At 46.5% G+C, this 25380-nt stretch overlaps 1 protein-coding gene across 1 annotated transcript in view; it reads right to left on the reverse strand.

Annotated features, from left to right (window-relative positions):
* The window catches only part of LAMC1 (laminin subunit gamma 1), a 369035-nt gene that overhangs the window by 147509 nt on the left and 196146 nt on the right, over nucleotides 1-25380 (reverse strand). Inside the window, exons 3-4 of the mRNA XM_030207519.1 lie at nucleotides 23294-23424; nucleotides 14672-14838 (exon numbers count right to left, since the gene is read on the reverse strand). Of these exons, the coding sequence (XP_030063379.1) occupies nucleotides 14672-14838; nucleotides 23294-23424 (298 nt within the window). The remainder of the gene's footprint in view (nucleotides 1-14671; nucleotides 14839-23293; nucleotides 23425-25380) is intronic.

The raw sequence follows: 25380 nt of genomic DNA on the forward strand, positions 1-25380 counted from the left end.
CATTTGATTCTGTAGTTAAAAGTAAAAGTAGAAGTAGTAAATGAGAATTCCTCAATAAACCAAATGAAGGAGTAAAATCTGGAACAGGATTTTGAAACCTCATCACACAAACAATGGATTGTCTCATCCTAAATTTTGCTGTTCAGTGAATACTATGAGAACAGTGGAGTTGCCTGTCATACAACAGTGATGAGTTGGTTCACTTTGAAGCAGCAATGAAGCTGAAGTTGATTGTCATCAAATGAAAAACTTAGAATGATTCTAACTTTGTGAAAGCCTTCTTAGTAACTGGACAGAATGACAATGATAAAGATGTAAATGCAAGTAATAAATCAGACTGCATTACTTCTAACGCAGATAATGACAATAATGATTAAGTATTCTTTGTTATACAGAATTCAAGTGTTTCAGACAGATTCCCTTGATCAATACTTGCAGACTCAGTCAAAAGACATCAGTAATATTGCAGACTGGTCTGATTTGAAGAAACTTTTCATCAGTCTGAACAATCCATTCCCTGCTAGTGTAGTTAAACACCTTTTTAGCTGTGATGGTTTAATAATAACTCAAGACCATTTGCATGAGTGACAGTCTTTTTCAAAATTTAGTTTTCCTAGAAGCAAAGTGGACTGAATTGTAGAGCAATAAAGTTGTTGGGATAAAGATGTTAATAGTTTCATTCACTGTACTTACAGTACTTTTTACTCAAAATACAATAACTTTTTTTTTTTACTTTCTCATAAGTAAAATTTTAAATGTGTTCTTCACTATACTTTTACTTTAATACTTTGACCAAGTACTTTGAACAACATTGCAAAACAATTCCATTGTTATTGCTATTCACATTAATTGAACAAATAGCACTGAAATTAAAAGAAATATTTTCCAGCAAGGTTCCTCTGATAATACAAGCAAACCCAGTCTGACTTCATTTAAAATATCAACCAGAGAGAGAAAAATGTCTTCACTTCAAACAAATAATTCAGATCCATTATTTTGCTGCCAGGGATTGATGCCAGACTGGCCTGCTCTGTTTCCTCCCATACCCTGTCAGTGTACAGACAAAAACATGAATGGAAGGCAACTCTGCCAGGTTTTGCAGGCTTTTACTGATGTAATCATGACATCAATTGGCTCTTAACAACTAATGGATTGTGACTTCTGTATACAACTGATGTGACAACTCAACTCTTCTAAAGCTATTAAAAGATGAATATAACTTACATAAGAGCAAGTGAGATATGCAATCCATACAAGAGGGGGAACAGTGACTTTATTCAACCTAATTTATGAGAAAACCTGAGACATAGGTTTAGGGCTCCCATCTGAAAGTAACTGCATGAAACCAGGAGCTCCTGTGCCTTCTACCCAATTGCAGCACAATGGATTGAAATTTGGAAGCCTGCACACCCTGCAGAACACAAATAAGTCAAACCAGACCAAGCCTACACAGTCATGACTACTCAGGATAATCTCTGCCCCCTCTGAAGACAATGGAATACCTATAGTACTTAAATATATTTCGCTTTCACCTACACCCAAATAAATAAAATCTTACATTTCTACTTAACACTTTCAATACTGAATGTTTTCTTTTGGCATTTTTGCCTCGGCTATCTTCACAAAATATTTGGTAGTAGCGGCCACCCATCACCAGAAGAAAAGTAATCTCATATACCCTAATTTGATGACTGGCTTGTGTCAGGGCCCCATGCCCTCACATCCCAGTAACCGTACTCTCCAACTGATGTGAAATCCAAAGATGACTTCAAGAAATAGGTATTTTATGCAAAGAAATAAATTAATAAACTGTTCTCACATGGTGTAGCAAATATCCAACATGCCAAAAGATTTGTTTTTCAGGACTTCATTACATCATTTTTTTAAGCTGCTTTTGATGTCATCAGGTTTTCTCAGTCTCAGGAGAAAAGATACATGAATAGCAATGTAGGGAAGGGTTTACAGACTCTTGATGTTACTGGTCATAAGTATAAAAGCATTATCCTCACAGACAACTGGGTGAAATATTTAGTATACCTGCTCTCATATGAGATAACGGCAAGGGCTTTCCATAGGAATCCTCAGTACTGGCAGATAAGGACTCTTTTGAACTATCAAATCTTACTTGACTGTGGTGTTCTTCCTTCTTCCACAGTAGATTTCTTCATGTCTGCCCCATACATACTTTGGCTCTTTCCATTTCCACTGGAAATCTGTTCCTGGTGTTTTCCACCCTTCCCAGTTTAAAAAAAGGTTATCAATAGAAATCAAACAAAATAAAACATGGAAAAGAAAATAAGATGATACCTTTTTTATTGGACATAACTTAATACATTTCTTGATTAGCTTTCGAAGGTTGCCCTTCTTCGTCAGATCGGAAATAAGCAAATGTGCACATTTGCTTATTTCCGATCTGACGAAGAAGGGCAACCTTCGAAAGCTAATCAAGAAATGTATTAAGTTATGTCCAATAAAAAAGGTATCATCTTATTTTCTTTTCCATGTTTTATTTTGTTTGATTTCTATTGATAACCTTAAGAGTGGACTAACACGGCTACCACTCTCCTCTACATTAAAAAAAAAAAATTTAATATATTCCTTCACACTCTCTCTCTCCCTTTAGCTTCCCTCGAATAACTTTTGCCTTTCAGCTTCTCATGCTACTGAAAATTTCACAAGTGCTCCTAAGTCTGTGGTACTGTAAAGAGTTCAGATCGATACTGCATTCTTTGCATGCTATGTGAGATTACCTATTCAGATGTTACAGATGAACCAGAGTTCTGCAGCTTGACAAGTGATGGGCTAATCAATATTATCAGAATATAACTATCTTGAGATGTTAAAAGCCAGCAGGATTAAATTTAAAATCTTAAAAGCGTTCCATGAAAAAGCTCCTGCTTACTTGATTATGTATGCATATTTTGTAAGCCACTAAGAAATTTTAGCTTTAACGGAAAATAAAACAATAAACCCACATGGCCACTTCCATCAGACAAAGCTCTGGCAGTGAACCCTGCATATGTTGAAGCCAGAATTTGCTACTAGAATAAGTGTCTTTTCAGTGGCATAACAACATAATAGTCATACTGGGTCCAACAGTAGCCAATCCAGGTCACCTGTTAAAAGTCCTAAATAGTAGCAAGATTCCCTGCTACCAATCTCAGGGCAAGAAGTGGCTTCCCCCATGTCTATCTCAAAAGCAGACAATGGACTTTTCCTCCAGGAACTTGTCCAAACCTATTTTAAACCCCACATATGCTAACCGCTGTAACCACATCCTTTGGCAATGAGTTCCACAGATTAACTATTCATTGAGTGAAAAAATATTTCCTCCTACTTGTTTTAAAAGTACACATTTTGAGAGTCAAAGAAATCATTTTTTTTTTACTCGTTCTACACCACTCAGGATACTGTAGACCTCTAGATGTCTCTTTTCCAAGCCGAAGAGCCCTAACCTCCTTAGCCTTTCTTCATATGACAGGAGTGCCATCCCCTTTATCATTTTGGTCGCCCTTCTTTGAACCGTTCCTAATTCTGCTATATCTTTGAGATATGGTGACCAGAATTGCACGCAATACTCAAGATGAGGTCACACCAAGGAGCTATACAGAGGCATTATAATATTCTTCATCTTATTTTTCAACCCTTTGCTGATAATTCCTAGCATCCTGTTTGACCACTGCCACACACTGGACAGAGAATTTCAGCATATTGTCCATGATGACACCTAGATTTTTCTTGGGTACCGATTCCTAAAGCATCAGGTAACTATGATTTAGAATATTCTTCCAAAGATAAAATTACTCCTTACCTGATCATTTTCTTTTCATTAGTCCCAACAGATCAAACCAGAGACTTGTGGGTTATTTCCCTCTGCCAACAGGTGGAGATAGAAAGAACATTTAAGGCTTGCTTCACCAGGTCACATGCATCCTGCTTAACCTCAGATTGTCGATACCAAAGCAGTGGAACCACCAGAAATTCAACTGAGATCTCTCCTACCTCTACGATGACCATACAGGTCCCTCATTACCACATCACAGAAGACATAAGTACATAAGTATTGCCACACTGGGACAGACCAAAGGTCCATCAAGTCCAGCATCCTGTTTCCAACAGTGGCCAATCCAGGTCACAAATACCTGGCAAAATCCCCAAAAAGTACAAAATATTTTATGCTGCTTATCCCAGAAATAGTGGATTTTCCCAAGTCAATTTAATAATGGTCTATGGACTTTTACTTTAGGAAGCCGCCCAGATCCTTTTTAAACCCCACTAAACTAACTGCCTTTACCACATTCTCTGGCAACGAATTCCAGAGTTTAATTACACGTTGAGTGAAAAAAAATTTTCTCCAATTCGTATTAAATTTACTACTTTGTAGCTTCATTGCATGCCCCCTGGTCCTAGTATTTTTGGGAAGAGTAAACAAACAATTCACGTCAACCTGTTTCACTCCACTCATTATTTTATATACCTCTATCATATCTCCCCTCAGCCGTCTTTTCTCCAAGCTGAAGAGCCCCAGACGCTTCAGCCTTTCCTCATAATAATGAACAGACTGTGGTTTTGATTTGTTTTGTGTGGTTTTTTTTTTTTTTTTAAAAGAACGAATCAAACGACGGAACCTGTCTCGTAACCCTGGAACAAACAGAACAAACCAATTCTCAATTAGGAAGAACACAGGGTGGGCCTTTGGATTGATCTGTTGGAACTAATGGAAAGAAAATTATCAGGTAAGGACTAATTCTTTTTTTTTTTTTTAATTTCTTTATTTATAATTTCAAATATAATACCATTCATTCAACATAAATGCTGGCAAAATAGGAAAAAAAAGTTTACAAAGAAAAGTATAAATTTTCCTCCAAATATTTAAGGAGAAAAAAAGAAAGAAAAAATATTTTAATACTTAGTCCACTAGTTATAGTCAAGATACAAGGCAATATTTATAAAGCAAATACAGAGCATTAAACTCTTAAACCATTAATTGAGAGGGAAGAATCTAAGGTCTCTGCCAGCGGTTTCAGCTCACCACTGGTGTACTCGAAGCACCAACACCACCGCTTTCTTTAGCAATAACTAGTTGCCTCAATTTATCCGGGTCAAGAAATACGTACTGATTCCTATTTAACGAGATAAGATATCGACATGCAAATTTAAGTCTAAAGGTGCCCCCAAGAGAAAGAATTCGGGGCCGCAACCCCAAAAATTCTTTTCTTCTTTTTTGAGTTGCTTTACTAATGTCCGGAAAGACTTGAATTTTTGCACCGTAAAATTGAGCTGCAATTGATCTGAAGTACAGTCTCAGTAAGTTGCTGCGATCAGATTCAAAGGCGAAAGACACAAGAAGAGTTGTACGCTCAGTGATAGATTCTATAGAAGTTTCAAGCAATTGGGTCAGATTTAGTTCTGGTGTCTCCACTGAGAGGGTTTTTGCTCCGGTAATATAGTATGCTTTTATTATTGGTGGTATAGCTTCAGTAGGAATTTTTAATATGTCAGAAAAGTATTTCTTCAGCATTTCTACTGGCGGTATCAAGGGCGTCTTTGGGAAATTTAGAAATCTTAGGTTATTGCGTCTAAGTTGATTGTCCAAATATTCAAATTTCCTTTTAGCAATGTCTCTTTCTATAGCTATATTACCGACAGCTAATTGTAATTTTTTAATCTCAAGTAAATTAGACTCACTTTTGTCTTCCTGTGCTTGCATCTTCGTTTCCAGCGTCTGTTGATGTGTTTTCAAGTCCTGTACTTCCGTTTTAAACAAAGAAGAAAGTTGAAGCAGGGACGTGTTCATGGTTTGAATAACCTCCCAGAGGGTCTCTACCAGGGGCGTATCTGCGTGGGGCCTCAGGGGCCTGGGCCCCCGCAGATTTTGCCCTGGACCCCCCTCCCGCCATCAACCCTCCCCCGCTGCCGTTGCTTACTTTTGCTGGCGGGGGACCCCAACCCCCGCCAGCCGAGGTCTGCTTCCACCTGCCGCTGCCGTAAAAACTTCTTCTTCAGCCGGCGGAGGACCCCAAACCCCCGCCAGCCGCCCCGCGGTGTTTAAAATTCATCTTCGGCCTCCGTGGCCGTGCTGCTGTGATAGGCGCTGTTGAAATCCACTTCGGAGTCTGACGTCGTTGTACGTTGTACGTGCTGCGACGTCAGACTCCAGTCCGAAGTGGATTTCAACAGCGCCTATCACAGCAGCACGGCCACGGAGGCCGAAGATGAATTTTAAACACCGCGGGGCGGCTGGTGGGGGTTTGGGGTCCCCCGCCGGCTGAAGAAGAAGTTTTTACGGCAGCGGCAGGTGGAAGCAGACCTCGGCTGGCGGGGGTTGGGGTCCCCCGCCAGCAAAAGTAAGAACGGCAGCGGGGGAGGGTTGGCGGCGGGAGGGGGGTGGAGAGAGTCATTGGTGGCGGTGGGGGCTCGGCGGCGGGGAGGGGGGGGCTAAAATGTGCCCCCTCCCTCTGGCTCTGGCCCCCCCTACCGCCGGAGTCCAGATACGCCCCTGGTCTCTACTGTTACGACTGCCAGTTTCACAGTCACTCCGGGAACCGCTGGGGGAGACGCCAGAGTGAGGGAAGAGAAAGAGTTAACCTCTCTCTCCCTCCGTTGTGTTGTCATGTTCTCCGGCGTCGAGAATCCGATTGGTCCGCTATCAGCCTCAAGCAATCCTGAAAGAAGCTCTCCAGTCGGGTCCGCAACTCCCCCGGTCTCGGAGGGACAGTCTGGTTGGGCGGGCTCAGTGACACCGCCTCCGCCTGCGCGCCAAGATCTCCCGAATGTGCTGGGGATCCAACCTGGGCAGCGACCTGAGTTCCACGAGTCTGAAGTCCGAAATCTTCTAAAGTCGGCTGACGGAGCGCTAAGGTACTCGCGGGGTTAGCAGCGGCTTTAACTCCCGTTTTCCCCTTTCTTTTCACCATTTTGAAGGTGAAAGAAAGCAAAATGCTGAGTGAGGCGGCTTGAGTTCCAGGAGCCTTCAGACTACGCTCCCTCCCCCGGACGCCATCTTGAATGCCTGTGGTAAGGACTAATTCTACCTTCCATAGCATCCCACAGATCAATCCAGAGACTTATGGGATGTACCAAAACAGTCCTCAAGTGGGGTGGGACACTGCAATCCCAGTAGCCAGGAAGCAAGCCCCAAAGGCTGCGTCCTGACGTGCCATCACATTCAATCTAATGCTTAGAAAAGGTAGGCACTGAAGCCCAAGTGGCCGACATGCATGTCTCCTCCAGTAGAATCAAGCGGGATTCAGTGAAAGAAGTGTCCTGGGCCCGGGTAGAACTGCTCTCACCTGCAAAGGAGTGGGCTTTCCTGAGGCGATATAAGCTAAAGAGATCGCCTCTCACAGCCAGCGAGCCACCGTGGCCTTAAAGGCCATCTCTCTCTTTTTGTGGCCTGCAAAGACGATGAAAAGATGATCAGAATGACGGAAGTCAACGGTGACCTCCAAATACCGGCAAAGAATGCGCCGCGCGTCTGTCATGTCCCCTACCTCAACGCAAGCAGCGTCCTCGGGCTGCAAGGGGTCCCGTCGACAAGCACACTTGACTGGCACTGCCCTGAGCCATGTGTGTGTAGTTCTTCTCTGGGTTTGTTCAGAGAGCGGTGGTTGCAGACTCCTTAATTGCTTTGCTTCCATGCACCTGTGTCTGCTCTCTCTCTCTGCCTGGCTTCCAGTCTCCTTGATTGCTTTGCTTTCACCCACCTCTCTCTGCCTGGCTTCCCTTGCTTCTCTCTTATTGGTCTTTCGATTCCTCCTTCCCCTGCTCTTGTCCTATGGCTGTGCTCCTTCTCCCTGCTGGTTCCTGCTGATGTCAGACGCCAGCACTTTATCAGCTGAGCTCTCCCTGGACTCCATGCTTCGGCTTCTACTTAGGTAGGTGCTACTTGCTCAGTAGTTTGTTTCTTATCTACTTGTCCCTCGTTGCTGACTTTGCCTATACCTGGATCACTCTCTTGCCTGCTGCCTGCCTAGTGACTTTGCTTGTACCTGGATTACTCTCTTGCCTGCTGCCTGCCTATTGACTTTGCTTGTACCTGGATTACTCTCTTGCCTGCTGCCTGCCTATTGACTTTGCTTGTACCTGGATTACTCTCTTGCCTGCTGCCTGCCTATTGACTTTACCTGTGCCTGGATTACCCTCTTGCCTGTTTGCCCATTGACATTGCCTGTACCTGGATTACTCCTCTGCCTGCTGCTTGCCTGTTGACATTGCCTGTACCTGCATTACTCCCCTGCCTGCTGCCTGCCTATTGATTTTGCCTGTTCCTGGATTACTCCCCTGCCTGCTGCCTGCCTATTGACTTTGCCTGTACCTGGATCACTCTCTTGCCTGCTGCCTGTCTGGCCAATACGTTCACCATCCCACTTCCAGCTCAGTCTCTTAAGTCCTGCACCTAGGGGCTCAACCTCTGGGGAACTGTGATCAGTGCAGGTGAAACCCGGGGTTGTCCGGCCACCAAGCAGAACCTGGTCCGAGTACCGGGCTCAGAAGCGCTCTACTTGGTACAAGAACTCAAGTCTGACAACGTTGAGACACCTTAAAGTGTGGAACTCAGATGGGTAGTCCTCTCGGCGAAAGGATGGGAGAAAAAGCGGCTGATTCAGGTGAAAGCATGAAACCACCTTAGAAAGGAAGGATGGAACTGTCCGAATGCACACCCCTGCTTCCGTAAACTGCAGAAAGGGATCCCTATAGGACAGTGCCTGAAGTTCCGACACTGTCTCGCCGAGGCAATGGAAACCAAAAACACAATCTTGATCTGTGGTCTTTCAAGGACAAACGGTCCAGGGGCTCAAATGGAGACCGCTGCACTGCGCACAAAACCAGGTTAATATGCCAACAGGGGGATGCTGTAGGTGGTTAACGCCCCGGAGAAAGCGTACCATGTCCGGGTGCGAGGCTAGAGGAGAGACCTGGCCTCGAAAACAGGCTAAGGCTGCCACATGAACCTTTAAAGAGCTCAGGGACAACGACTTATCAAGTTCATCCTGCAAAAAGGCTAAGATGAAAGACACCAAGACCAAGGTCGCTGCGATGCCCGAAAAGGAACACCACAATTCAAAGGTTCTCCAGACCCTCACATATGCTGTGTAAGTGAACCGTTTCCGTGCCTGCAGCATTGTGGTAATCACCCTATCCGTGTAACCTTTCAATCTTATATGCGACCTCTCGAGAGCCAGGCCGTAAGACCAAAGGAGTAGGGATCCTCCACTGGAACCGGCCCCTGTCGCAAAAGACCACCCCAGTCAGACAGCTGCAGTAGTTGATCAGCAGACAGATCAGATCTGCATGAGCGCCAGGGCAAGTCGAGAGCCACCAGAACCACTGGGCCCAAATGCTTTGCTATGCAACCCATGATCCGGCCCATCATGTAGAGGAGAGACGAGGGCCAGTGCTGAAGCAGAGCATTGATCCCATCAGATCTGACCTTCCTGCCCCTGCTGAAGAAGTAGGGAACCTTGCAATGGACCTGTGGGCCATCAGATCGATCACTGGAGCAAAGGCCTGATGCAAGAGCTCCCATTCCCCCGGGTCCAACTGTACCCGACTGAGGAAGTCTGCCTGCACATTCAAAGATTTGCAGTGTACGCTGTCGAGAGGAGAGACAGATGTTTCTCCGCCCAGAGGCAGAGAAGAGACACCTCCTTCGCTAGCTGAGAACCCCTGGTGCCCCCTACCTGTTGACATATGCTACTACTGTTGCATTGTTGGAAAGAACATGCACCGGCTGGCCCTGCAGGAGAATGGAGAGTTCTGAAGTGCCATCTGAATTGCGCGGAACTCCAGTCAGTTGATCGACCAGGATGCCTCAGAGACCAAGTGCCTTGCATCGTCCAGTCAAATGAGCCCCCCCCCCCCCCCATCTTGAGAGGCTTGCATCCGTGCTAACAACCCACCAAACTGGCTCGCCAGGGGGAGACACCGTGTCAGCTTCTCTGGGTATAGCCACCAGCGCATTGCAAATCACGCGGGAGGCGATAGAAGTATCTACATCAGATAATCCTCCGACAGAGGAGACCAATGGTTGAGCAGCGACAACTTGAAGCGGTCAAATATGGCTCCTGGCCCATGGAACCACATCCAATGTCGCTGCCATGGAGCCCAAGACCTGCACATAGTCCCACGTCCTGAGGGCCAGCCCCCTCTGAAGGAGCACCCTGCGTGCCTCTGGAAGGGACACTGTCCCTTTCTGAGTGTTGAAAATCACCCCCCGGTACTCCAGTGACTGAAGGAACCATGTGACACTTGTGCAGATTTATCCAGCTGAAGGATTGGAGGAGGCTGAGCACCCAGTCCATCACCTGCAGACTTTCCTTGTAAGACGGCACCTGAATCAGCCAATTGTCTAAATAAGGATGAACCTGTATTCTCTCTTTCTGGAGAAATGCCACAACCACCACCATAACCTTGGAGAAAGTCCATGGTGCTGTAGAAGAACGAAGGGCAGGGTCTGGAATTGAAAGTGCTGCCTAAGCACTGCGAAACTGAGGAAATGCCGATGAGGCCATATGGGGATATGCAAATAAGCTTCCTTGAGATCGAGAGTGGTTAGAAACTCTCTCGGCTGCACCAGTGCGATAACGGAGTGCAAGGTCTCCATCTGAAAATGCTGCACCTGCAATGGCTTGTTGATGGACTTGATGTCAAGAATAAGATGAAAAGATCCACCCTACTTTGGCTCTACGAAGTAAATGGAGTAGCAGTCTAAACCAATCTCTGACGACAGGACTGGCAGTACTGCCCCAGCTGTGACAGCTCAGTGAGAGCCTCTCGAACTGCTGCCACTTTGGCATTGGCCTTGCAGGGTGACTCCAAGTAAAAATCTGCCAGAGGACACGCAAACTCAAGTTTGTACCCATCCCAGAGTACCTGCAAGACCCATTCGTCTGAAGTGACCTTGGTCCACTCCCCCAGAAAATAGGACAGCCATCCCCCAATGACTGGCAGGGAATAGACTAGGGTCCCATCATTGGGAACTTCTAACGGCCGGAGACACTTGAGGGGTGGAAGCGGAAGCATGTCTCTCCCCCCCCCCCCCCCCCAAAAGGGTTGCTGCTTCTGCTGGAAGTGAGGTCTCTGAAAACCCCCCAGAGTGGGCCGGACTATATCGCCTCACCTCCCGAAAACGGGCAGAGCGAGCGCAGAAACTAACCTTAGGCCTGTCCTCTGGCAGATACTGACCACTGGGATCACCGAGAGCCTGAACAATCTTTTTCAGATTCTCTCTGAAAAGCAGTTTGCCACAAAAAGGCAGCAGCACCAGACTTGACTTGAAAGATGCCCAATGTCACAACCAAAGCCAGTGATGAGCAGTCACTGCCAAACAGATCTCCTTGGTCGACGCATGAAGGATATCATAAAGGAGGCCCCACCAAATGTGCAAGACCAGATTCCAGGGCCGGCAAGGATCCAATGAGCTCACTGGGAGAAGTCGCTTTCTGGACCCACGAAATACAAGGTGTGCCGCAGAAGACCAGCACACCAACGCCTGGAGGGACAACACTGCTACCTCAAAGGATGTCCTCAAACAAGATTCCAACTTCCGATCCTGGGTGTCCTTTAGAGCCGTGCCCCCTTCCACCAGCAGCGTTGTCTTTTTAGTGACTGCTTTGATCAGTCCACCGCTGGAAAGTGCAAGGATTCCAACTCTTCAGCAAGCAGCGGGTAAAGACATACCACTGCCCATGCCACCTGCAGGCCAGCGTCCAGAGAATCCCATTGCACCGAAATGAGGACTTTCATGACCTCATGGATATGAAAGGTCTTCGGGGGCCTTATGATTTTATATTTAAATCTTATTAAAGTATAAAAAGGAACAATATGCTGTGCAACTGCTGTGTATAATTTACAAATAGAAAACAGTAACAATGAGTAGCTATAATAAACCCTCCCAACACCACCACCCTCTACCCTTCCAAACCCAACAACAGCTGACTTCTACTACCCCAAGGAATCCTAATCCACCCTGTTAAAATGTGCAGGGGCATAAAATACAACCCATTCTGTATGCCCTAGAGGGGAGAAATATGCCCTATGAAGCACTATGATTTTTTTAAATCTGTGGATGAATAAGAAATCATCAACAATCTCAGGATTCAGTCTAGTTCTCCTGTCTTCCACAGTCCCTCCTGCAAAAAAAGATGTCTTCTTAGAGGATGTGCTGGTAGCAGGATATACAGGATCCCCCATGAAAATTTTGCTAGCTGTGGCCAACATGTTTGCTTGTTTTTCCAAAAAATAAAAATATTGTTGTCTGCGTCAAACATAAATAACAGTTCAGTTCATTAACAGACTTCAAAGTAGAAAGTGACATAAGTTTGTCCCCGTGTCATTCTCTATTCTGAAGTCTCCAAAGCCGGTTTCCCAGATGACTCTGCCTGCTGAACACACCTAGCACCATCCCCCCCTGCTCTCCGGTTCCCACAACAGGAGCAGCGTTTCACCGATTCCACAGAGACAGACATACAGGCGCACTGTGGTCTAACAGAGACTGACACCTCCCCCCACCCCCCATTGTGCATGGTTGTGGAACAGCGCTCCTCCATCTGATTGCCTAAGTTTTTTCTTTTTTGTTTTCTAAATGCTCAGCAGTTTACCACAGTCCAGTTGACTGGATTACTTTTTTTTTTTTTAATATATAGGCAGGAGTTGGAGTCAGATGTCCTAAGGATTAACAGCCCTAAAGACCGTGTTGGGGTTGGATAGGGAGGAGACCTGGCACCACCAGGTGTACCCCAAAAGACCCACACAGGCTCACCTCAACCCCAGATTAGGTTCTATAAGGCCTGGAGATGGACTAGGAGCCAGATCAATGCAGAGCTACACAGGTATAACCCCCCACCTGCTAGACTACTGGGGTTGAGGCCGCACATGACCTGATGAAGCGAACCTCAAATGTTCTCTTTATCTCCACCTGCTGGCAGAGGGCCATAACCCACAAATCTCTGGATTGATCTGTGGGACGCTATGGAATGTGAATCATTTTGCATTTGTCCACATTAAATTTCGTCTGCAATTTGGATGCCTAGTCTTCCAATTTTCTGAAGTCTTCCTGCAATTTTTCACAATCCGCATGTGTTTTGACAACTTTGAATAGTTTTGTCTCATCTGCAAATTTAATCACCTCACTTGATGTTCCGATTTTCAGATCATTTATATGTTAAACTGCATAGGTCCCGGTACAGATCCCTGCAGCACTCTACTATTCACCATCATCCACTGAGAAAAATGGCCATTTAGCCCTATCCTCTATTTTCTATCCATTAACCAGCTCCTAATCCACACAGAACATTGCCTCCTATCCCAGCAATGTTTGAGTTCTTTCAGTACCCTGGAGTGCATACCATCTGGTCCAGATGATTTACTACTACTCTTTAATTTGTTGATTTGGCTTAATACGTCTTCCAGGTTGAGATTTCCTTCAGTTCCTCCACACCACCACACTTGAAAACCATTTCTGGTACAGGTAGATCAGCTCCATTTCGTCTGCACTCTGCTGCATATCAGATAGCTGCGATCCTTCACGGAAACTAAGAGCACAGCTACCTGATATGAAGCAGAGTGCAGCTGAAATGGAGCTGAATTATAATTGAAGATAAGTATCTTAGATTGAATTTTGAAGATATTTATATATAGGACACTGAAGTTAACCTATTTAAAAAATATTTTTTTTTTAAAGAGAGGATATTTGAAAAAATATATATATGGATTGATAAGACTCTATGGTGTGGTAGTCCATACATATATGCAGTACATACATTCAAAAAAGAGAGAAAGAGCCAACCTTCTGATGGTCTTAAATAAAGTTCCGTTGGAATTTCTTATATATGACTGTGTATTTTGCAATTGAGATCCCCTTGAATGATATTGACCACATTTGAGGTTTCATACACTCTTTCAACATTCCTGTGAAGCATACAGTTAGCTTATGTTTTTCTTCCCATGCTCACCAACCCCAAGTTTTTAGTTGCCCCTTGTAACCAAATTTTTGGAGTCCTGCATCTATGCAGCTTTGTCATACCGACTGGCTACTTTGAAGTCATCGGAAGTGACTATTCCCATTTCTGTTTACTGACAGCTCTTTCGCTTATATGCTCTTGAATTTATGAACCACAGATATGATTTTTTTCTTTTTAAATCTAAGAAAAAAATCTCAGGAAAACGAGAGACAATGAGACAGTTTTGCTGCAGAAGCTGTGTATCTAAGTAGATATTAGTGGACCTTACAAAGATGGAACAGGCCCTTGCATAAACAAATGGAAAAAAAAAAAGCAGTTACCAAATCCGATCATTCTTTCAATTTTTCAAAGTCATCTTTCATTTCTTCTATTCCTATGTTAAGTCTATTTTCTCTGTTGTATATGTTAAGTCTATTTTCTCTGTTGTATATTTCATTTAATTCAATAAAAGGGCACTCCTCCTGTTCTAGCTGTTTCACAATATTATCTACGAAAACACTGGTTTAACTCCAACACTTGTGAAACCATGTCAGAGCCCTTCACCAGAGAGAACTCAATGTACCATCATGACAAATTCTACTGGTTAACCAATATCTCATTCAGTTTTTATTTCTCAACCTGCTCCCCAGGCTAACTAGCTTGCTCAAGTTTCTAAGCAGAACAGCGTCAAAGGAGTTAATGTAGTAGAAATTGATATTATAACGTACGCAAACACTCGTTGGCACTCTCCGCTGTTGCTCGTCTCCATGGCCTGTCATTGTAGAAAGGGAGACACTTCTCACAGTCTACCCCGTAGGTGTTGTGCTTGCAATTACACACCAGTTTATTATGTGTCAGGAATGAACAGTCGCTGGAATGGCCATTACATTTACACCTGCAGGAGGAAGAAGCACAGAAAAACCTTAGCTATCTAGACAGAGCTTTCCCAGATCCAGATTTCACTCACACAAGGCCTCAGGGATCAACTAAGGCAGCACTTTCACATGGCGCTCTAGACCACAAAGGTGGGCCATTCCATCTGTGATAAGGCATTGCATATGTACTTGACAGCTTTTGGGATAGAGGGGGGTTCCATGCCTCTCTTAGGAAATCACCAAGTACACAATTGTGTCTTCCATAGTACTAGGTTTAACAACACTCCAGACCCCTATCTATTACTTTTTAATTTAATACTCAACCTACTGAAGAGCAATGCAAATCTGGGATGTTGAGATATCTTGAGATGTCACCTGGCCCCCTCCCCCCCATAAAAGACTGAGAACATTCTCTTCCACAAATGCATATCCTAAGAGCAGGTCAAAGCCCCTAGTTGATTTTGCATGGGATTCTGTAGCCATAATTCAAAAAATTCTTGCGTGTGTTTCTAGTGTAGTATACACATATAGTATTACTGAACAATGAAAAATCATTGTATATGGAAGGAAATTCTTTATAAGCTAAGATTTTTAAATGTATATTTTAAGTTGTTTGTATGTAGGTGTTCTTGGCTGGAGGGGGGAGGGAGAATGTCTACTTAATATACTATTTAAATACACAACCCTATTTAAAAAAAAACTGCCTCCACTTATAGAAGACAAAAGTAGTTTTGCAGCTTACTAAGATGACCATGAGCAGCCTGCTAGAAGCATTCTATAAGGATACACGTCCTAATTCTATAAATATTGCACACAGGAGCAATAATTGGCACTAATTAGGTTTAAATGTGCACTCACATGCATAACTGCAATTCTATAGTATGCAACTGCAAGGGAGGTATACACACAGAGAGGGTGTGGGTGGCTCCCACAGTTATGCACATAATTTACAGAATACTTTAAGTTATGTGCTAAAATGCAACATTCAGACACCTGCATTTACATCTGCTATAGTGCAGGGGTTAAGTACTTGCGCCTAAATACCTCAAACTCACACACTCAAACCATTTAAAAAAATGTTAAGACCTATTGTGGATATAGCTTAAAGTTATATTTCACTTTGGAAATAACGTAATTTTTTTTTAATGACCATCAGAAGCGATACATGAAGGTGTTAAATCATTGCATAACCAAGAGGAGTAGTGTCACCAAACGACACACCCAAAAAGCACAGGAGAATGACCTAGATGCCACAAAAGACTATAAAAGACGAGACACGGCACCGTTATTTGGCTATAATGCCTGCCTCAGGAGTCTAAAATAAATAGAAATAAAATACATATATGAGAAGAAACACATGTAATTCATATATACTAAAAAAGTTATTTAAATACATAAATAAATAAGCAACCAGGACAATAAAATACAAATAAAACAAATGTGATTGTTATTTTGGACAATATTTTCGTATATTTGCGCTGCATTTATCACAAAGGTTAGTGACATTTCTACTCTTTCAAATTGTGCTTATGAGTTTTTGTGAGATACTGTATGTTTTGCCAGCAATTTTTATTCAACACAATGGTAAAATTATGTATAATCATACCTGATAATTTTCTTTCCATTAATCATAGCTGATCAATCCATAGACTGGTGGGTTGTGTCCATCTACCAGCAGGTGGAGATAGAGAGCAAACTTTTGCCTCCCTATATGTGGTCATGTGCTGCCGGAAACTCCTCAGTATGTCGATATCAAAGCTCCATCCGCAGGACTCAGCACTTAGAGAATTACACCCACGAAGGGACACTCTGCCCAGCTCACCACCGCCGAAACGGGGGAGGGGAATTAACCCAGCTCATCCCCACACAAGTGGGGGAGGGGAATCCGTCCAGCTCATCCCCGCGGAGCGGGGGAGGGACACCACACCCACCGATGCGGGGGGATCTGGCTTATCCTGCAACCGCAACCGCGGGAGGAGCTGACTGACCCTAACACCGCCGAAGCGGGAGGGGTACAAAGCTGCCCTACAGCCGCACGAAGCGGGAGGGAGTGCCGGCAGAATTTTAAGTCTCAATCCAGCCCCGTAAAACGGAGGGGAGAGGAATGCAGCAGCTCACTGTAACACAAACTCGTCTTAACTCTTGAAGAATCCAAGTGAAAAAACTTGAACACGAAGTCTTTCTGAAGTAACTGAAGACTAAACTTGAACCTGAAATGCAACCAGAATAAAAACAGTACAGATATCTGGGAGGGGCTATGGATTGATCAGCTATGATTAATGGAAAGAAAATTATCAGGTATGATTATACATAATTTTACCTTCCATATCATCAAGCTGATCAATCCATAGACTGGTGGGATGTACCGAAGCAGTACTCACCCAGGGCGGGACATTGAAATCCCTGACCTCAACACTGAAGCTCCAAACCGGGCCTCCGCCCGTGCAGCCACAGTCAAACGGTAATGCTTGGAGAATGTATGAGCCGAAGCCCAAGTTGCCGCCTTGCATATCTCTTCCAAGGAGACGGATCCGACCTCTGCCATCGAGGCCGCCTGAGCTCTCGTGGAGTGAGCCTTCAGCTGGATAGGCGGCACCTTCCCCGCGGCCACATAAGCCGCTGCAATGGCTTCCTTGACCCATCTTGCCACTGTAGGCTTAGCAGCCTGCAGACCCTTACGAGGACCTGCAAACAGGACAAACAGATGATCCGATTTCCGGAAATCATTGGTCACTTCCAAGTATCTGATGATGACTCGTCTCACATCCAGATATTTAAGAGCAGAGTACTCCTCTGGGTAGTCCTCCCTACGAAAGGAAGGGAGACAGAGCTGCTGATTCACATGGAAGCGAGAAACAATCTTGGGCAGGAAGGAAGGCACTGTGCGAATAGTCACTCCTGCCTCAGTGAACTGCAGAAAAGGCTCTCGACATGAGAGCGCCTGGAGCTCGGAAACTCTTCTGGCTGAAGTGATAGCCACCAAAAAGACTGCTTTCAACGTCAGGTCTTTCAGAGATGCCCTCGACAAGGGTTCAAAAGGCGGCTTCTGCAATACTCTTAGTACCAGGTTGAGATTCCACGCAGGCACCACTGAGTGCAGAGGAGGGCGCAGGTGATTAACTCCCTTGAGAAAGCGCACCACATCTGGCTGCGAAGCCAGGGAAGCACCCTTCAGGCGGCCCCTGAAGCAAGCCAGAGCCGCTACCTGGACTTTAAGGGAACTGAGCGACAGGCCTTTCTCCAGACCTTCTTGCAGGAACGCCAACACTGAAGAAATTGGAGCAGTGAAGGGAGAAAGTGAGCCTGCTTCACACCACGCTGCAAAGATACGCCAAACCCTGGCGTAAGCAGTAGAAGTAGAGCGCTTCCTCGCTCTCAGCATAGTGGCGATGACCTTGTCTGAGAAGCCCTTCTTCCTCAGACGCTGCCGCTCAATAGCCAGGCCGTAAGACCAAAGGGGGAGGGATCCTCCATCACCACGGGACGCCTGGGCCAATCCGGACCCACCAGGATTACCCTGCCGGGATGCTTTGCCACCCGGTCTAGCACCCTGCCCAACATGGGCCAGGGCGGGAACACATAGAGAAGCTCTTGTGTCGGCCACTGTTGGAGAAGAGCATCTACTCCCAGGGATCGAGGGTCCCGTCCTCTGCTGAAAAAGCGCGGCACTTGGCAATTGGCCGATGACGCCATCAGATCTAGGCTCGGCTGGCCCCAGCGCTTCGTGATGTCCAAGAACGCCTGAGCAGATAGCTGCCACTCTCCGGGCTCCAAGGTATGGCGACTGAGAAAGTCCGCCTTGACATTCATGACTCCGGCAATGTGGGCCGCTGAAAGCTGCTCCAGGTTCACTTCCGCCCACTGGCAAAGATTCATAGCCTCCTTGGCTAGAGGGGCGCTCTTGGTACCTCCCTGGCGGTTGACATAGGCCACAGCCGTGGCATTGTCCGACAGGACCCGTACAGGCTTCAACACCAGTACCGGGATGAACTCCAAAAGCGCCAACCGAATGGCTCTGAGTTCCAGGAGGTTGATAGACCACTTTGCCTCTGCAGGAGACCAGAGTCCCTGCGCTGTCCTTCCCAAGCAGTGGGCTCCCCAGCCCGACAACGAGGCGTCCGTCGTGACGACAATCCACTCTGGGGTCACCAGAGGCATTCCCGCAGACAACTTGTCTGTCTGCATCCACCAGCTCAGCGCCTTGCGCACTGCTGGGTCCAAGGGAAGGCGCACAGCATAATCCTCCGACATCGGAGTCCAGCGCTGCAGCAAACAGTGTTGAAGCGGTCTCATATGAGCCCTGGCCCAGGGCACAACTTCCATCGTGGCCGTCATAGAGCCCAACAGCTGCACATAGTCCCAAGCCCGAAGGGGAGAGGCTACTAGGAACTGGTCCACCTGAGCCTGAAGTTTGACAATCCGATTGTCTGGCAGGAACACTCTGCCCACTTGGGTGTCGAATCGAACTCCCAGGTACTCCAGGGACTGAGTCGGGCGCAGCTGGCTCTTCTCCCAGTTGATGATCCATCCCAGGGAGCTCAAAAGAGCAACTACCCGGTCCACAGCTTGCCGCACTCTGCATAAGAGGGGGCTCGGATCAACCAGTCGTCCAGATAAGGATGGACTTGTACCCCTTCCTTTCGTAGGAAGGCCGCGATGACCACCATTACTTTGGAAAAGGTCCGCGGAGCAGTAGCCAACCCGAACGGGAGGGCTCTGAACTGGAAGTGTCGTCCCAGGACTGCAAAACGCAGAAAGCGTTGATGAAGAGGCCAGATGGGAATATGCAGGTACGCTTCCTTGATGTCCAAGGATGCCAGGAACTCTCCTGCCTTCACTGCCGCTATAACAGAGCGGAGAGTCTCCATGCGAAAGTGCCGCACTTTCAAGGCCCGATTGACCCCTTTGAGGTCGAGGATAGGCCGGACAGAACCTCCTTTCTTTGCTACCACAAAGTAAATGGAGTAACGTCCCTTGCCAAGCTGACTTTCTGGCACCGGAACGACCGCGCCCAGGCGGATCAGATTGTCCAAGGTCTGCTGCACTGCCACAGCTTTGACCGGAGACTTGCAGGGAGAGAGTACAAACCCGTCTTTTAAGGGTCGGCAGAACTCTAGTTTGTAGCCGTCTCTGATGACTTCCAGCACCCACGCGTCTGAAGTTATTGTGGTCCACTCGCCCAGAAACGAGGACAGCCGTCCTCCAATCTGCACTGGGGCGTGGACCAAGACCCCGTCATTGGGTACGAGACCCTGGGGGAGGACCGGAGGGAGCACCTCCGGGACGGCGGTCTCTGCGAAAGGAATGCTGCTTGGGGGAGAAATTCCTCTTGAAGGAAGAGGGGGCAGAGCCCGACTTGCCCGGGCGGTACCGACGGGCTTCCTGCAACCGTCCTCTGAAGGTACCGGGACGAGTACTAGCCCGAGCCCTGACCTCTGGTAATTTCTTGCCCTTAGACGTGCCGAGATCGGTCACGATTTTGTCCAGCTCGACCCCAAAGAGCAGCTTGCCTTTAAAAGGCAACCTAGCCAGGCGGGATTTAGAGGCGTGGTCAGCAGACCAATGTTTCAGCCAAAGCCACCGCCGCGCAGAGATTGTCTGAGCCATGCCTTTCGCTGAGGCCCTCAAGACATCATACAGCAAGTCTGCCAAATAGGCTAAGCCCGATTCCAGGGCCGGCCAATCAGCCCTCAAGGAATGATCCGAGGGGGAAGCCCGCTGCACCATAGTCAGGCACGCCCTGGCCACATAGGAGCCGCAAACTGAGGCCTGCAAACTTAAAGCAGCCGCCTCAAAGGACGACCTTAAGGCCGCCTCCAATCTTCTGTCTTGGGCGTCCTTTAGGGCTGTGCCACCTTCCACCGGCAACGCCGTTTTCTTAGTCACCGCAGTGATTAAAGAATCCACGGTAGGCCACAGATAGGCCTCACGTTCACTCACAGCCAAAGGATAGAGGCGGGACATAGCCCTAGCCACTTTAAGGCTCGCTTCTGGGACATCCCATTGAGCCGAAATTAAGGTGTGCATGGCATCATGCACGTGGAAGGTTCTAGGCGGGCGCTTCGTCCCCAGCATAATGGCAGAGCCAACAGGGGCTGAGGGAGAGACGTCCTCCGGAGAGGAAATCTTCAAAGTGTCCATGGCCTGTAACAACAGGTTGGGCAAATCCTCTGGGCTAAAAAGCCGCGCTGCCGAGGGGTCATCCGCTCCATCCGAGCGGGGATCCGTCTCCTCCAAGGAATCCGCAAAGGACCGTTGGGAGACCTCAGACGCTGCCCTCATCTACATCGGAGGAGACAAATTCCTCCAAGGCCTGGGAATCAACCCGAGGGCGTTTACCTCTGGGAACCTCAACCTCTTTACCAGACGAGGGAGCAGGGGCAGTGTTGTGCATGAGGAAGGCCTGATGCAGCAGCAAAACAAACTCGGGGGAGAAACCCCCCAGACTGTGCACTTCCGCAGTCTGGGCAACAGCCCTAGACGCACCCTCAACCGGCGCTCGCAATAGCGAGGGAGAGACATGCTGCGCATCCAAAATGGCGTCCAGCGCGAAACTCCGCGAAGGAGCCGCGCGGGAAGAACGGCTCTTAACTTTAGCCGCTTCTGTGCCGTCGCCCAAATTAAGGGCGTTCATGGCATTAATGTCTCCAACCTCAAGGGCGGCCCAAGAAGAAGCCGTCCGAGCCGCGTGGCCGGCCAAGATGGCGGAGGCGAGGAGCGGGGGATGGGCGTTTATGGCGGGAAAAACCGCCACGCCGGAGGAAGGACCGGGACATTCATCGGTCACGAAACTGTCACCCAACAAGGGCGAATCAGGCTTGAAGACCCCCGCATCCCCTCTAGAAGCCCTCAAGCGACCCGGGGAGCGACCCTTTGCGCCCTCGCCCTCCGACGCCATATGCCACGAGGAGAAGAATCGGGGAACCCCCTGCCCGCTATAAAAAGGTAAAAATTACCTGCTGTCCGCTCCGAGTTGTAACGACCTGGTGTCCCAGTGAGTAGCTGCAATAGACGCTTAAACGTCGAAATAAACGCCTTTAAGGACGTTCAAAATTTTTTTTTTTTTTTTTTTTAACGGAGCCAGCGGGAGGGGGGAGAAAAGGAGGGACCTGGCACCACCAGGTTTGCACTTGCTCAAAAGAGCCCTCAACCCCAGGCACTCAACAAAACCTAAAAATTAGGCTTGGAGGCCTAGCCAGAGCTGCTGCTGTGTGTGACCACCACCTGCTGAGATAGAGAACATACTGAGGAGTTTCCGGCAGCACATGACCACATATAGGGAGGCAAAAGTTTGCTCTCTATCTCCACCTGCTGGTAGATGGACACAACCCACCAGTCTATGGATTGATCAGCTTGATGATATGGAATTGTATATTTATATTTTTTATTTCAGACTCCCGAGGCAAACATTATAGCTGAAACATGGTGCAGTGTTGGGTCTTTTGTTGCATCTACTTCATTTTCCTGTGCTTTTTGGAAGTGCCACGTGGATTACACCACTCCTTTTGGTTGAGTTTGTACTTGTAGTGTTTGGTGTTCCTTCAATCCTGTGGACCTTTGTGCTAAACCATTGCACCAATGTGCTCCAGACTGCTATATTAATTGGTCATTTTACTTTCTTATATTCTTGCTTTAAATCAATATTCTTCAAATCTCTCGTATCTCATTCTAAATTTTATGTTTAGTGGCATTTGCTGTATCACACTATATAGAATTTCCTACATGCAAACTAGCACGTATCTTTAAAAGTTGAGCAGACCAATGCCGGCATGTAAAAGCCGACTTATGTTCTACTCCAGTGGTTCCCAAACCTAATCCTGGAGGCACCCCAGCCAGTCAGGTTTTTGGGATATCAACAATGAATACTCATGAGAGAGATTTGCTTGCAGTGGAGGCAGTACACGCAAATATCTCTCATGAATATTTATTGTGAATATCTCAAAACCTTGACTGGCTGGGGTGCCTCCACGACCAGGTTTGGGAATCACTGCTCTACTCTATTATGGCACCTGGGCAAACAGACCCCATTACAGAATAGTGCTTAGCACCCATCCTTTCATTTTGGCACCTAAATGTTGGTGTCCTATACAAAACTGTTCCCACAGTGTTTCTGCAGAGGAAAGAGATGATGTTTAACAAATTTTCAGTTACTTTTTGACTTCACTTAACCAAAGCAAAAAAACTGCCGGACAGGAAATAATTATAAAAAGATTTTGCAGCAGTGAGTCCATTTTGTGGCTGAAACTTATAAGCGCCTGTACGACAGCAATGGGGCTGACGTACCCCATCTGTAGAACTACACAGATACAGCAGCTACAGGCAATAGATAAAGCTACTAAGGCATTTTACACAAACCCAAAACAGATGCCGGTCATGGGGGATGTAGGTTTGGTGGAAGCTGTACTTTGCATTAGTCTCCTGCAACAAACAAAAGTTCATAGGGTCTTACCTATGATTTTATAAGGATGCACTCACCTGCCACCCACAGAAAAGTCAGAGACTGCATAATAGTAGGACTTCAGAACTTTAGGATCATTAAATACTTCATCCCCAAAGGTGTTCAATCTGTTCAGAGTCACTCTGAGGTCAGTAGCCGTCACCCATTCCTATGGAAGGGGAGAATTATTACAGTCCAGAAATAGGAAGGAACAAGTATATAAGCAGCCAGAAAAAATGTACTGCATAGCTACAACCTACATTCATAAGCTCACCACCCCCTACTACTACTATTAGCATTTATATAGCGCTACCAGATGCATGCATCGCTGAACAATTGACAGAGATACACTCCCTGCTCAAAGAGCTTACAATCTCCAAAACAGAACATGTTTAGTACTGAACATAGAGTTACCATACGTCTGGATTTCCCCGGACATGTCCTCCTTTTCAGGGGACTGGTGAGAGCCCGGACAGTTTCTTCTAGTCAGCCCATTTGTCTGGGTTTCTGGGCAAGGTGGCTGGCAGATGAAGGGACGGGATGGCCTTCTCCCTTCCCCCTCCCTAAGCCTACCGTAGCGCATCCTGGTGATCTAGTGGCCTCTTTGGGGCAGGAAAGACTCCACTCTTTCTTCCTGCTTGCCGCTGACCTCCCTGTTACAGTTGCTTCTTGAAAATGGCTGCCGGGACTTCACGGAAGTTTTACAAGGCCACTGCCAGAAGTCTTGGCAGCCATTTTCAAGAATCGGCAGCAGCAGGTAGAAAAGAGTGGGGCTCTTTCCTGCCCCAAAAAGGCCACTAGACCATCAGGGCTACAAGGTTGGCACAGAAGGGGTGGCGACAGGCTGCTCATAGATGACAGAAAAGGGGGCAAGCTGAACGTGGATGGGAGGGAAGGATGAGGAGAGGGGGACCTGCTATACATGGAGGGAAGGGACGGGAAAAGGGGGAAATGCAGCACATGGAGAGACAGGGATGGAGAAGAGAGAGGGACATGCTGCTCATGGATGGGAAGAAAAGGAAAGGGGAACATGCTGCTCATGGATGTTTGCTTTTTTGGAAATGTACATCTTTTCTAACTTTGTATTTAGATTACAGAAGAAAATGCATTTTGTTACTTTTACCATTTTCTTCACTGCTTATAGAATCTGCCTTTCTTGGGGGATCAAGGTGACTGTGCAGGAGGGGTGGGGTGGCATTGTTTTTGTGTGTGTGTCTTCTTTTCTGTCTCCACAAATATAGTAACCCTAACTGAAGGTAGCTCATATGCCTTCTTCATAAGGGCTCTCTGTGTTCTTACCTTGTTTGCTACAGGGAGTGACTGAGAGCTGGCTAGGCCTCTTTATGTACCCCTCACCACATTGACACAATATAAAAACCACTGGAAAAAAAAATAAGGTCCCAGAACAAAATAAAACATGTGGCATAAAAGACAGACAGAAAAAGCAGGGGCTAGAAGATAATATACTGGCAGTCTACACAAAGGATTTATCTGCACTATGGGCTCTGACCTGCAGCAGTTCCGTCTTTCTCTTCCCCTGATGAAAACTGAGACAAGCTATAAGTGAGTAAAACATGCACATCTCATCCTATATTGTACGGTGGGGGGGGGGGGGGGGGGGAGGAGACACAGAGAGAGGAAGAGATACATTAAAATATGAAAAGAGATGAAGAAACCCACAAATTTTCTAATCACACAGACAAAGGCGCCTGAAGATCTGCAAAAAAAAAAAAAGTCAGTTTCTTTCACAAACATAACACAAAAGATAAGCAGGAGACTCCAGTCAAGACAAAACACTTATTTTTTTTAACTAGTTGCATAATGTCTGAAGCGGTCCATCCTTCACTGTACACAATCTACCCCAACCAAGTCCTGTTCCTGTACACTCCCTGTTCTCACAAGAGACTTGGCCAGAAGAAAACAGTTATGCAAACCAGTTTCCCCACCAGCACAGGAGGCAGGAGATGCTACTCTGAATCCCAGGGCAAGAGATGGAAGACGGGAAAATTAGGTTCTTTCCTTGGTAATTTTCTTTCCTTTAGTCATAGCAGATGAATCCATTACGAGTGGGTTGTGCCCATCAACCAGCAGGGGGAGATAGAGAGCACTGAAAAACCATAGTGCC

The sequence above is a fragment of the Microcaecilia unicolor genome, chromosome 6, assembly GCF_901765095.1.
Source record: "Microcaecilia unicolor chromosome 6, aMicUni1.1, whole genome shotgun sequence".
Taxonomy (NCBI): Eukaryota; Metazoa; Chordata; class Amphibia; order Gymnophiona; family Siphonopidae; genus Microcaecilia; species Microcaecilia unicolor.